This window comes from Macrotis lagotis, chromosome 1 (genome assembly GCF_037893015.1).
Source record: "Macrotis lagotis isolate mMagLag1 chromosome 1, bilby.v1.9.chrom.fasta, whole genome shotgun sequence".
Taxonomy (NCBI): domain Eukaryota; kingdom Metazoa; phylum Chordata; class Mammalia; order Peramelemorphia; family Peramelidae; genus Macrotis; species Macrotis lagotis.
In genome coordinates this window covers 763807979-763823037 of record NC_133658.1, presented here as the reverse complement: position 1 = coordinate 763823037, position 15059 = coordinate 763807979, and the positions used below count along the sequence as shown (strand labels likewise).

Genomic DNA, 15059 nt, shown 5'->3' with positions numbered 1-15059 from the left:
TCCTTTCTTGGTTTGTGAGATCTGCTGATTTTATTCATGTCATGGATAAAAATGTTCATCTTAATCAGCTCAGTGCCAAGAGTAGATTCCTGTTGAACTTAACCAGGGACTGCTTTACAAATTTCAGGAATTACTAATGATTATTCTTTGAATCTGGCCATTTATCTAGTTTTGAATCAATCTAATTGTATTGTCATTTAATCTTTTCCTTTTTCCTTCCTGTGAGAGGAATAGCATTAGAAATTTTTTCAAATGATTTGCCAAAATGTGGATAAACTGTACCTACAGTATTCCCCTGATGTACCAAGACCTATCAAAAAAGAAAATGAGGTTAGTCTGGCTTGACTTGTTAGATGTCCTCAAAAATTCCTTCTAACTATTCTATGATTTATATCAAACACAGAAATACAGATAATCACCTGCCTGGGGATAAATGTCCCCCATTTTGCTGGATTGTTATGAGGATGAAATGAGGTAATATAGGTAAAGTACTTTGCAAAATTTACACAGTTAAATGTTAACTATTATAAGCAGTGGTAATATTGTTCTTTGAGATTTTGGCTATTGATAATATTTAGTCATTGTAATTAGAAACACATTTAAAAATCAACCACTCAGCATTTGATTTTTTAATGAGGACTAAAGACATGTTACAAAATTTCACTAACAGTAACTCTTTTGAAGTTTCTTGATAGTGAAAGATAAAAAGCTATATACCACTGAAGAACTTTTTACCAAAGTAAAAATGACCAAAATAATATATTGAAAACAAGACAGTGATAAGCTAAAATGCATTCCTTTGTCAGAAATACTGTTGGAAGTCACATTTAAAACATTGCTAAAGATTTGAAGCAAAGTGTTTTCCAACAAATTACATGGTGTAGGAGGTTTGCTGCATAGTTAGATGGAAGTACAGATGTTTCCTAACATTTCAGCTTATGGTATTTGCTCGATTTTTGTCTCAGTTACGAATGTATGAAGAAGTACCTTTTTGTGAGTCATTAAAAGAAATGTTCTAGTGTGGAAATATTCTTAGTGTAACCCCCCCCCTTTTTTTTTAGTGAAAACAGTTTTATTGTTTTGCTGTCTAAGTATAGCTGTTAATAGAACAACAGTAGGTTAATTAGAATGAAAAAGATTTTGTGGTTTTAGAGATATCAACACTTCTGACATTCACTACATCCCTCAGAAGCAGGCCACTGCAGCAAAGAAAGGGAAGCCAGAAGTACCCAAAGTGTCACTGTTGTTATTAATCTGTATAAAAACAGGACCCTTAAAAAATGTGCAGTCTTTATAATACTTTGTAATGAGATGAGAGTGACATTTTATCCAAACATAAACATATTTAATCAATCCTTTTAATGTGAAAGTAATGTTTTAACAACAAATGAAAAAGCTAATTTTTGAAAGAAATTCATTGCATATGGAAAGCATTTTAAAAAAAAGACTATCTGGAAACTCTTTTCATCATTATGTGCTTTTGTTGAAAATTATTTGTTCCTTTAGGTTTTGAAGCCATTTGTTACACTTAGAAAAATATAACGCCTTCCAATTATTTTGTGAAAACAAAGGAAGTTGGCAATTTACTTGTTTGTCTTTAATTTTCTTTAGTGTTTTTTTGTTTGGTTTTTGGTTTTTTTTTTGCAAATCAGTGGGGTTAAGTGGCTCACCCAAAGCCACACAGCTAGGTAATTACTAAGTGTCTGAGACCGGATTTGAACCCAGGTACTACTGACTCCAGGGCTGGTGCTTTATCCACTACACCACCTAGCCGCCTTGTCTTTCATTTTCAAAGAGGACCAGTGACATCATGGGGATGATGTCTTGATTCAAACATGAATTGGATTTAAATGAGGCAGAGTTGCACAAAGTTGCTAGCCTCATTTTCTCTTCCACAATGATTAAAGTCCTGTGTGGATAGGACAAGACAAAAGTCAAGTTGACTGGTGATGACCCAGGATACATTGGATTACCTTGGAGTGTTTAAGACCTAACCAAGTTCTAAGAGCTCTATAGCAGCTGCTTCAACCACCTTCATGACTATTGGCATAAATTGTTCTCATCATCCCATACCACTGAAGAAAATATTCACATGCTTTGGGTACAGACTTTTCTAACTTACCAACAGGTTTCGGGTCTGTCAGCTAAATTTCAACCTGATTTAGGCCATCTGTCTAGATGATTTATTGAAATATGGGCGCTGTGCATGCTATAACTTCTTGGAGCCACAGGTGAGAGTTGAGTGAATCAGATAGCCGCCAAAGGTGGATTAACATGCCTTGAAAAGGGTTCAGCAATTGGTATTAGTCCTTCTGAACACTTCATATACCACAGTATTTGGTGGGTAGGATTTAAAAATAAGTATCATGATTCAGTAAATGCATTGGGAGATATCATTTTAAGTCATGATGATTATCATTGACTCTAAGTATTGATATAAACTGAACTTAGAACCAGACTTCCAATTGTATCACAAAATGTTAAACCAAAATTTAAGAAATAATAATAAAACACATTTAATTGCATTGCTTTCACTAAAATACTATTAATTAGTAATGATAATAAAATAGAATTTACAAATATTTATTTTTCTACTTTTCTAGTGATTTTAAAGTACCTAATATATTAGTACAAAGGTACATAGAGGTAATGTGGATAATGTGGCTTAGAGAGCTGCCCTTAGAGTCAGAAAGCCCAGTTTTATTGGTAATTTTCTCATTCACACTCACAGTTAGGATTGCTTACTGTATTTCCTTTCATCCTGTTTTCTTCTGTTTATTCTTCTCTCTCTCTCTCTCTCTCTCTCTCTCTCTCTCTCTCTCTCTCTCTCTCTCTTTTTAGGTTTTTGCAAGGCAAACAGGGTTAAGTGGCTTGCCCAAGGCCACACAGCTAGGTAATTATTAAGTGTCTGAGACTGGATTTGAACCCAGGTACTCCTGACTCCAAGGCAGGTGCTTTATCCGCTAAGCCACTTGACCAGCCCGCCACTTGACCGCCCCATTCTTCTCTCTTTTTAAACCCTGTACCTCCCCAAAAAGTCTGTTTTGCTTCTGACCACTATCTCTTTTAATTTGCTCTACCTTTTATAATCCTTCCCCTTCCCTTTCTATTTTCTTCTTGGTAAGTTACATTTCTGTGTGTGTGTGTGTGTGTGTGTGTGTGTGTAAGGTTCAATCTTTCCTGTCTTTATTCCCCCCCCACTATAAAGGATTTTCCTTGTGTACCTCTTTTATGTGAGATAATTTTCCCCATTCATACTTCCCCTTCCCCTTTTCCCAGTGCATCCTTCTTTCTCACACTACTTTTTTCCTTTTTTTTTCCTTTTTTTCCCTTTTTTTTGGAGATCATTCCAAGTTAATTGGATAATCATGCTCTCTGTGGCTAACTGTCCTAAGGATGATAAGGACCAGTAAGTGGCATAGTGAATGGAGTGGCACAGTGAATGGAGTGGCACAGTGAATGGAGCACCAACCCTGGAGTTGGGAGGATCTGAGTTCAGTTGTAGCCTCAGGGGGCAGCTAGGTGGTGCAGTGTAGAGAGCACCAGCCTTTGAATGTGAGTTCAAATTCGATCTCAGACACTTTAGTAATTACATAACTTTATGACCTGGGGCAAGTCATGTAACCCCATTGCCTTACCAAGAAACAAGAACAGTCAATTATGGCCTCAGATGTTTAATAGCTGTGTGACCCTAAGCAAGTTACTGAGCCCTCCTTGCTTCAGTTCCTCATCTGCAAAATGAACTGGAGAATGAAATGACAAACCTCTTCAGTATCTTTGCCAAGAAAACTCCAAATGGGATCTTGGAGAGTCAGGTGTCACTAAAATGACTCAGTAGCAACAAAATGAAAAGATTTTTTAGAAGTTATAATTATCTTCCCATGTAGGAATATAAACAATTTAACCTTATTGTGTTCTATTATTTCTCTTTCATGTTTCCCTTTTTATGCTTCTCTTGAATCTTGTATGTGAAAGTCAAGTTTTCTATTCCTTTTTTGTCTTTTCAGCAGAAATGCTAGAAAGACTTCCATTTTATTTAAGTATATATATATATATATATAGTATATTATGTATATATATATATGTATATATTTAATTTTCCCCCTGAAAGATTATACTCTTGTTAGATAGGTTATTCATTGTAATCCTAGCTCCATTGCCTTTCAAAAATCATATTTTATGCACTCTACTCTTTTACTGTGGTGGTTGCTAAATCTGGTGTGATCCCAAATGTGACTTACTGTTTTTTGAATGACTTATTTCTAACTGCTTGAAATATTTTCTCTGAGCCATGGGAGCTCTGGAATTTAGCTAATACCTGGGAGTTTTCTTTCAGTAGGTGATTAGTGGATTCTTTAAATTCCTATTTTACCTTCAGGTTCTAAGATATTGGAGAGTTTTCTTATATAATATCTTGAAATGTGTCTATACTCTTTTTTTATCATAGTTTTCAGGTAGTCTAATAGTTAAATTTTCTCTTTTCACTCTTATTTTACAGGTCATTTGTTTTTCTGATGAGATATCTCACATTTTCTTTTTTTTAATTCTTTTGACTTTGTTTTATTATTTCTTGATATCTCTTTTCCATTTACCTATTTATATTTTTAAGGAATGATTTTCTTTGCTGAGCTTTTGTATCTCTTTTTCTGTTTAGCCAATACTTTTTAAGGTGTTATTTTATTTGGTCAGCTTTTGTACTTCTTTTTACCATTTGAACAGTTCTGCTTTTTAAAGAGTTTTTTTTTTTTTGTAAGGTGATGGGGTTAAGTGGCTTGCCCAAAGCTACACAGCTAGGTAATTTTTAAGTGTCTGAGGTCGGATTTGAACTCAGGTGCTCCTGACTCCAGGTCCGATGCTCTATCTACTGCACCACCTAGCCTCCCTGAGTTCTTTTTTCCTGATGAAGTTTTGTACCTCTTTTACCATTTGACCAATTCTCTTTTTTTTTTACTTAAAGATTTTATTCCATTTTTGTTTTGTAAGGTTTGATTTTCTTCAGTATTTTTGTGCCTTTTACCAAACTGTTAATTTTTTTCATCATTTTCTTGCATTGTAGTCGTTTTCCCTGTACCACTCTGATTTAAAAAAATTTACTTCTTTCTTTAACCCTTCAAGGAATTCTTCTAATTTGCTTTTTTTCCCCCCTTTGAGGCTTTGCTTATAGCCCTTTTGATATCAGTGTCTTCTGAGTTTTTGACTTGGTCATCTCTGTCACCATCTTACTGTGTTCAGATTTTTTATTATATGTTTGCTTATTTTTACATCCTATTTTTTTTATCTTTGAACTTTATGTTAAAGTTGGATTTGGATTCTGTTCACCTAGTAGATATGGGCACTGTCCTGCCTTTATTTGTTGTTTTCACAGCCAGATCTGGAGGTTTGGGAATTTTAAGTGCTTCCAAAGTGGTATTATCCTGGAAGAAATGTGGTCACTATTCTCCTGGTCTGCCCCTGATCCCATGAAACTATAAGTATTGCTCCTCAGGCCCCTCCCCAGGACTGCCATCCAGAAGTGAATTTGGGCCTTGGACTTGCCAAACAGATCTCAATCTTCTGCCCATTACTAGCATAGGGGACCTCTATAATCTCTTTCTGACCAATTGTCCAATCTCATTAGCATCTCTAGACAAAGAACTCCCAATGCTGCTGCTGTGGTTGCTGTTGCAGTTTTCTCCAAGGTGAACAGCTGATTTTGCTAGTTCATATTCTCTGGGTTTGCCCTTTACACTAGTGTCACAGATCTCTTCTTTGAACTCCTATATTGTCTTGGCCTGGAAAAATGACTTTTCTTTTCTCCTAAATTTAGTTTAAGGGTTTTTTTTCCCCCAAAGTTGTGAGAGCTTGACTGTGAAGCTTCCTCTCCTGTACAAATTTGCCTTCACTCCCAAAATCCCCAAAAATATTTAGCTTGAGAAAATTTATAAACATCTTTAGGTATTTTAGAAGCAACTGATTAAGGATGGAAAAGAATTAACTCTAAAATAAATCCCCTGAGATCTCTAATGTAGAATACTAATTTTCATTATTTGTGCATGACTGGAATAAAGCTTTTGAACTTTACTTTGGAAGAGTTGTGTTTAATATTTCTTCTATTGTGCTTATGGTAATCCCTCTTTATACCCTCTTCATTTGTGTAATTTTTATTTGTACTTTTCCATAAATCCTATATCCATGATCTACTGTAATATCCTCTATATCAGGAGTGGAGAACTTTTTTTTTCTGCCATATGGATATTTGTAACATCATTTGAGGGCCTTACAAAATGATCAACTTAAAAATTAGCCTGCTATATTTGATCAAACATTTAATTAATTCACCCCTAAAAAGCTCCTAGATTTATTGAATTTCCACCTTTGGTTGCCTTGGCAGAACCAAGACCAAATGATTTCATGGGCCTTACATGGCCCTCAGTTCAGAAGTTCTCTGCCCCTACTCTAGATCAAGAATTCTTATCCTTTTTTGTGACATTGGCCAAAGCTTTTGGCAGTCTGGTGAAATCTGATGAAATCCCTTCTCAGAATAATATTTTTAAGTCCCTAAAATAAACTGAGGAGCAATTGGGTGGTATAATGGACATGCCTGGAACAGGAGGTCTAATCTTTGTGAGTTCCAATCTGACCTCAGACACTCACAGGCAGTGTAATCCTAGCCAAATCACTTTACCCAGTTTGCCTTTCTATATTTATAAAATGATCTGAAGAAGGAAATGGCAAAACTACTTCATTGTCTTTATCAAGAAAACCCCACATGGAGTCATGAAGAGTCAGACATGATTGAAAAACAACTCAATAGCAACAAAATAAATTGCATGAAATTGTAAAGGAAACAAATTATATTAAAATAATTTCTAAAATATTTTTTAAAAAAGTTCACAATTGGGGCAGCTAGGTGGCACAGTAGATAGAACACTAGCCTGGAGTCAGGAAGATCTAAATTCAAATTCGGCCTCAGACACTTAATTATCTAGCTATTTGTTCTTGGGCAAGTCACTTAACTCCATTGCCTTGCTAAAACAAAGAAAAAAAAGTTCACAATTCCCAGGTTAAGATCCCAACTTTAAATGCTAAACAATAGCTACCACAAACCAAAAAACAAGAGGAAACTCTCCATCTAACTTATTGGATAGTTGATAAAACTCTTTCTTTTTTTTAAATCCACAATTTATACTTAACTAATCAAACTGACCCTTCCTGTTCCCCTTTCTCAGATTAGTCTTACTATTATGAAGATTACACTGGACATGGAGTGTAGAAATCAAAATTTTTGTCATGGTTCTTCACCAGTTGACTGCTTAAGCATCAAAAATTACTTACGCAGTTGAGACTTCACTTTCCTTATGAGTAACATGAGATGATTGAGTTGGATCTAATTCTGATTCTAGATTCTAGACTTTAATTCTAATTCTAGACTTTACTAGAAAGATATCACAAAGTTCCCTGGGTTCTTAGGTCTTGCTAGGTCAATGGAACCTCTGACAGCTTTTACTCTTATGGAAATTGTTGCTTGCAGTTGCAGAAATCTGATTTTGATTGGGCTGGCAATAATTCTTCTAAATCAGGGGTTTGTAGTCTTTTTTTTTATATCATGGACATCTTTAAAAGTCTGATGAACTCTATATATTCCCTTCTCAGAATAATATTTTTAAATGTATAAAGTAAAATATTGGATTGCAAAGGAAACCAATTATATTGAAATATAATTGTCAGAATGTTGAAAAGAAAAAAGTTCACAGACTCCCAAGTTAAGAATTCCTAATCCATATCTTCCTTGTATTCTTAAGAAATGAATATATTCAAATCTTAGCCCTGTCCCATCAAAAATCCAAACCTTAATAACAGCAACTACTACCAACACAACTTTCTAATAAACTTCTGGTAATGGAATTCACATATAAGTTAGTTTGCATTTAATACACGCATTACAGAAGATATCATAGTAAAGTGCAAAAGAACAAAAACAGCCATTGACCTTGAGAATCTTACAGTTTTGCTGGGGAGATAATATAAAAAATGATTTAAGAAACTTAGTATAAATGATGAAAAGAGTTCTAGCTTTAAGTAGTTTTCAGAGGGTCTTCATTAAAATCCTAGTTCTGCCACTTCCTCACTTGACTGCTTTTGGCTTAGTTTCTTCAGCTATCAAATGAAATTTGGATGAATAGATAACTAAGGTTCCTATCCAGCTCTAAATTTGTGATTCCATGCTTGTTTTTTTTTTTAGGGATTCTTTTCAGATATAAATTAGACTTGGGGCAGCTAGGTGGCGCAGTGGATAGAGCACTGGCCCTGGAGTCAGGAGTACCTGGGTTCAAATCCAGCCTCAGACACTTAATAATTACCTAGCTATGTGGCCTTGGGCAAGCTACTTAACCCCATTTGCCTTACAAAAAAACCTAAAAAAATAAAGATATAAAATAGACTTGATAGTGGTGAGGTCCTTTCTGGTCTGAGGTTCTGTGATTCTGATGAACTAATAAGTACAGAGTAGGTGACTAATTTTTAGGGCTCAATGAAATTAATCAGAAAAGAAGTCTTGGGCTCAAAGTTTAATTAGGTATTTGAGGTTTGAGAAAAAAGAAAAGAGAACATAGATTGATGTGGAGGAGCTATTTCTAGGTAGGGTGAATGCCATGTGATGTAACTTAAATTCATAATAATGCCTTTCTAATATCTTTCCTTCTGTTTTAGTTTAAATGTATGCATTATGAGCCTAATTTTAAGAGGGCCATCTTCATTCATCCTGATCCATATCTGGTCACTGGACTCAGATGACTTTGGAGGATAGTGAAGCTGGTGACTTTGCATAGCACTCCCTCACTCAAATCCAATTTACTTGCATATCATGCTATCACCTCCCTGATGTTATGATCTGCTTTGACAACAAATGACAAACAACGATAAAACAAATGCAGTTCCCACCATGATTATTAAGAATCAGTTTAGTCAGTTACTTTAAGTAGTTTTTAGAAAGAAGTATTTACTAATGTGGCACATTTAGAGCAATTGGTATAAAATAGCCCCCCCCTACCCCTGCCACACTTTATTATCTGTAAATATAGGAATAAGAGGAAAGTGAGTCCAAGCTTAGAGAACACATATATTAAAGGAATAATTCACAGTTCTTGGCTCCTGGGAGTTCTTTTTTTCCCCCCTTTGTGAGGTATTCAGTAAGTTCTTTTAGGTGTGATGTAACTGCCAGATTCTTTTTGGAGAACTGAATCTACATTTATCTTATTTTTTGCTCCTGATGATGTTATAGCTGCCTGTGCTGCTAGGATGTGGTTGGGAAGCTGGGAAGATCTCCAGACCTCTGAAGTTCATGAAGTTTTCCTCCTTTCATTGGGGAAGGGAAAGGAGATTAAGGCAAGCAAAGGTGCTCTTTCCCTCCCAAATAATTTGGTATGGCAATGTGGGGTGAAGAGTTACCTAACATGCCATCTCCACATCTGCCACTCATTGGAATTTCTACCTCCACAAAATGCTAAAATAACTTGGGTTCAAATTCTTAAATCATTCACAAGGCATGACCAACTTTCTTTAGCATATCTGAATGCTCTTCCTGTGAACATTAATTTTTGATTGATTGGTTAGTTGATCTATAAGTGGAATGGGTGACTTGATTTACCCAAACTCATTCTTACACACATTTTACACATATTTTGATTACTTTTAGACCAATGAACTCATCACAACAAATAACCCCCATTCTATTCCAGAGTGTGTTCCTTATATGATGATACATGTCACTTTCTATTTTGTAGGCATAATATTTGTTACCAAAAAAGGAAGGATTTGTCTTTAAACTTGAATAAACTGATTTCCAGTTGTTTTATTTTTAAGTTTTATTTGACCTATTCAATTTGATAAATTACTAAATTCAATTTGGTAAATTCTACTCAAGTAGAATTATAATTCAGGTTTCCTAATGTTCATACCACACTTATAAATGTTCATTCTCTTGCTAAAATACTTTGGTTTTGTTTCATAGATATGGAAGTAATGAAACCTTTGATAGATGAACAAAATTTAGATGGTACATCTGATGAGGAGCATGAACATGAGCTATTGCCTGTTCAGAAGCATTACCAGATTGATGGTCAAGATGGCATTTCGTAAGTACTGTATTTTAAAGATTTTTCTTGGTATTTTACTTGTTTTTTTCTTTATATACTTTTAAATTGACTTGAAGAATTCTTTAAATGTAAATTAATGATTGTGTAAGCAATAGCAATTATATTTATTTTAGGGAGGTGATTGAAATATCCTAAAGTTAACTTTTTACCATTTTTATTGATAAATTTGGTTTTGTCACATCAGATAAACCTATGAAGCATACAAAAATAATCAAAACAGCATATTTCCTGAAAATATTTTAACAAAATAGCATAAAAAGGATATTTGATTTTATGCAATCTTAGTTGTAATTTACCATTTGTTAGGAGAAAAGATATGCTTTAGCTTTAACAAGTTTGTACTGAGTCTATTGTAGTTGACCCACAGTAGTTTTGTTTCAGTTTAATTGTTGTCTTTATATATGTGTAATTGGTATTTATATGTTTTTTGGATAGCTTTTTGCACTCTATTTCATGAGTCCCCCATTTCTTTTAATTTTTCAGTTCTTTATACATCACAATTTAAGTTACTGACCCGGTCTTTTTTCCTTACTTTTTTGGTTAGAAATTAATTAAACTGTACAATTATTTTTTAAAAATCGTTGCTAAAAAAGTTTTAATTTCTGTGATTTTCCTTATACTTGGTAATTTTTGCCCTTTCTTGGTTAAGGAAATAAACTCTTTTCCTGACCTCCCTATATATGTTTTTCTTAATCCTCACATTACACTGGTCCTGGAGAGATAAATGGAAGAGCCTTTGCCATTGCCATTTCCAGATTATCTTTTTGCCTCTATCACATAGCAAATTCTCCCTCTGTCTTTCACTAAATACAGATTATGGTGATTGCTGTGTAATCCAGACCCCTTGTCATTCTCAAATAGCATTCCCTTCCCCCACACCCCTTTTTTAAGGAGTTTAGCACTTGATTTGTGGTCTTCCTCTACTCCTAGGGAATCTTGGTATTCATACTGATTGCTTCCTCAAACCCCCTAGCATCCACTTCTTTAGTTTCCTTAGTTCCCATTAATTACTTCACTCCTCTTCAGCCACTCATAGGGACTGTCATATCCTGAACTTGACTGATACCTATCTGTGTTCTACTGGGTACCCTACAGATTTTTGTAATTCAATCTGACCAGAATCCTTATAAAAACAAGACTATTCTTTTTCTCCTCTTAAACTGTTTCCTGTATCCTCCCCTACAAAGCTATTCCTAATGTCTCTTCTTCTTGAACCTCCCATACTTCTCATTTCTCCTACCCTTTCTTGAGAAATTTTTGTTGTTATTTAGTCCTGTACAAAGTTACTGGAGTGGTTTGCTATTTCCTTCCATTTTTTTAAAGAAAGATTTTATTTATTTTGAGTTTTACAATTTTTCCCCCATTCTTGCTTCCCTCCCCCCTCCCCCACAAAAGGCATTCTGCTAGTCTTTATATTGTTTCCATGGTATACATTGATTTCAGTTGAATGTGATGACAGAGAAAAATAAAGTATGATATAGTAAAATTACATAATAAGATAACGGTTTTTTTCTCATTTGAAGGTAATAGTCTTTGGTCTTTGTTCAAAGTTCATAATTCTTTCTCTGGATAAGATGGTATTCTCCGTTGTAGACAGCCAAAAATTGTCCCTGGTTGTTGCACTGATGGAATGAGCAAGTCCATCAAGATTGATTATCACCCCCATGTTGCTGTTGGGGTATACAATGTTTTTCTGGTTCTGCTCATCTCACTCAGCATCAGTTCATGCAAATCCTTCCAGGCTTCCCTGAATTCCCATCCCTCCTGGTTTCTAATAGAACAATAGTGTTCCATGACCTACATATACCCCAGTTTGTTAAACCATTTCCCCAATTGAAGGACATTCACTTAATTTCCAATTCTTTGTCACCACAAACAGGGCTGCTATAAATATTTTCATACAAGTATTGTTTTTGCCCTTTTTCATAATCTCTTCAGGATATAGACCTAGTAGTGGTATTGCTGGATCAAAGGGTATGCACATTTTCTACAGCTCATTTTTAAATAGGGATAAGCTACTTGCCTGGGGTTATATGACTAGTAAGAGTCTGAGACCAGATTTAAACTCAGGAAAATGAGTCTTCTTGACTCCAGGCACAGCACTCTATCCAAGGTCCCACCTAACTCTTCCCAAGTTATGAGTTCCTTCTTTTCTCTAATTAACTGCCTTTGTCATCATATACTATTATCTATTCTTTTCCTCTAGTCTCTGAAAAATGTGGTTCATCTTCTCAAAGCTGTCTCTGCTATCCCCTTTTTTTCTTGTATATAGGATTGTCTCCTTTTTCAAAGCACTCTATCTTATTCTATCCTGTTTTTTCCCTGCTTCCTTAAACATTTACAAATTTCCCTGAATTCCAAAACAAAACAAAACAAAATGCCTTTAGTAGATACTATCTTCCTTTCTACTGGCTAGCATTCTAAATCTATTACCTTTCTTACCCAGACTCTTAAGAAAAAATGTCAGTACTTGTTTCCTTTTTTGATTCTTTTTCCTTAGTCATTGCCAGCAAGATTCTTGCTAGAGTTCTCTTTAATTGGTTGATTCTTCACCTGGAAGATGTTCATCTATCCAGAAGCCAATGTGGTTTTGGAAAGGGCTGAGGAATTGTTGACAGAGTATTTGCTGCCTAATTTTGCTGTTGTTTGCCTATGAAGTCTGAACAAATCAGTGCCATGCCAGAAAATTTAATTTGAATTGTGTTAGGAAAAATTCTGAAGATTGCCTAGCAAGATGAGGTATTGGACACTGCAATCCTTTCTTGAGCTAAAATGCCAAGCATTTGAACTCTAGAAGTCAACTGCTGCCCTGGTCACATGGTTTGAATGCCAAACATACATTTACCTACAAAACTATTTTATGGAGAACATCTATAAAGTAGGTATTCACATGGCAGGTAGAAGAAGCAATACAAAGACACTCTCAAGGTCTCTCTAAAGAACTTTAGAATCAATTGTGAGATATGGGAGACACTGTCAGAAGAGTGTGGCATGCTAGCATCAAAGAATGTACTGTGCTCATGAGCAAAGGAGAACAAAAGTAGCTCAGAAGAACTCAAGATGTCCAAATTTAGAGAGATCTCCATCCCAAATGTTCTTACAACTGTTTGATCTGACCAGTGGTGCTTTTGATCCTCTGCAGGTATATGACCACTCACAGCTGGACACACCAAACATTGAGCCCACCATTGTGATGCCATTTTGGCCCTCTTTGAGCACAGAGGACAAACAACAACAGAACCAGCTGTACCCTTGCCTAGAATGCACACTGTTATCACTTTTGCCTCATATAATTCCTATCTTCCTACAACATTTAGCTCTAGAAGTCCTTTTTGATTCTCCTTTTCCCCTACTAGAGTTACCTTGTATTTAACTAATTGAGTTTATAGTTGTTTGTTCTATACTTTCATAATTGAAAACCTTGCCAAATATTTCATGTAACAAATGGAGACCATTCACCAACTGCTTTTTCTTCTCTCCTCCTCAACTCATGTCATTTCTCATCTCCAAGGTACCTTCTGCTAATTACTTCAGTCTTCATCCCTTCTCTATGGACAAGTGATCTCATTCCACCCTGTCTTTTCTTGTATATTGTTTCTTCTAATATCCCCACTCCCTCCCTTATTGTCTTCAATTTCTACTGGTTACAAATATGCTCATTTTCCACCCCATCCCCATCCTTAAAAAAACCCTAACCTGACAATACATTGCCACCAATTATCTTCCCTTATCTCTTTTCCCTTTTGTAGTTAAACACTTTGAGAAGGCTAGCTACAATATGTGCCTCCCTTTCTCTTCTTACCTTTATAGATCTTCTTACCTTCCAATCAAAACTGCTTTCTCCAAAGTTATTAATGATCTGTTAATTTTCAAATTTATGGCCTTTTCTCAATCCTCACACTTCTTTACCTCTCTGCATCTTTTGTCACTATTGATATTCTTATTCTCTCTAAATTTTTGTGATACTACTCTTTTCCTTGATTTGGTTTTTCTCCTACCTATCTGACTTCTTCTCAGTCTCCTTTGCTAGATCTTTCTCTAAGGTAATGGCCACTATCCCTATATATCCCTAGAGCTCTGTCCTGAACCCTTTTCTCTTAACCTCTACCATTATTCTATTTGGTGATCTCATCAGCCCTTATGAATCCTGTGAATTCAGTTATCTCTCTGTGCTGATGATTCTCAGATCTTTTTATCTAGCCTTAACTTCTCTGATAACTTGAATTCTCTTATTTCCAGCTGCTTACTGGATATCCCAAACTGAATTATTAGTAAACATATTAAACTCATCATGTCCAAAATGAACTCATTATCTTCCTTCCTCTTCCTAACTTCCCTATTGCTGCTTTTTTGAAGTTCAATATTAATTTATTTTCAGTTCTGAATTCTCTCCTCCATTCCCCACCTCCTCCATTGAAAAAGTAGAAAAACAAAAGTCCTGTGGGGTGTGTGTGTGTGCACGCGTGTGTGCATGCAGTCAAGCAAAGCAAATTTCTTCATGATCATATAAAATAAATGCCTTACTCTGCACTCTTGAGTTCATCTCCTCTAAATAAACCTATTCCTCTGAAAGATACCACTAACTTCTCATTTACTTAGTCTTGCAACCTAGGTGTCATCCTTGACTCCTCAATTTTTCTCATCCTTCATATACAGTCAGTTGCTAAGGCTTGTCAGTTTTTATCTTCCCAGCATCTATTGTCCATACACCTCCTTCTCACCTTTCATACTGCTACCACAGACCCTTATACCTGTACCATTGCAATAGCCCTGCTGGTGGTTATTACCCCTTTTTCCATTCAAGTCCCTGTGGTCATTGAAGTATCATCTTCCTAAAGCACAGTTCTCTCCATGTTTTGCCCCCCACGCCTTAGCTCCATTGGCTCCCTTTTGCTTCTAGGATCAACATGAAATCCTTTGTATAGC

General features: G+C 35.4%; 1 protein-coding gene and 1 long non-coding RNA gene across 5 annotated transcripts in view; one reads left to right on the top strand and one right to left on the bottom strand.

The window, feature by feature from the left end:
- LOC141508119 (uncharacterized) overlaps positions 1-7382 on the bottom strand; it is a 45259-nt gene extending 37877 nt beyond the window's left edge. The window contains exon 1 of the long non-coding RNA XR_012474346.1: positions 7315-7382. This is a non-coding gene — a long non-coding RNA (uncharacterized LOC141508119). The remainder of the gene's footprint in view (positions 1-7314) is intronic.
- SLC36A4 (solute carrier family 36 member 4) overlaps positions 1-15059 on the top strand; it is a 60116-nt gene that overhangs the window by 5185 nt on the left and 39872 nt on the right. For 2 of the 4 annotated variants that reach the window (XM_074216442.1, XM_074216443.1), the window contains exon 2: positions 9989-10112. In XM_074216442.1, the coding sequence (XP_074072543.1) occupies positions 9989-10112 (124 nt within the window). Of the gene's footprint in view, positions 1-9259; positions 9374-9988; positions 10113-15059 lie in introns of those variants that run through there. The other 2 variants (XM_074216441.1, XM_074216444.1) reach the window with 2 other exon arrangements.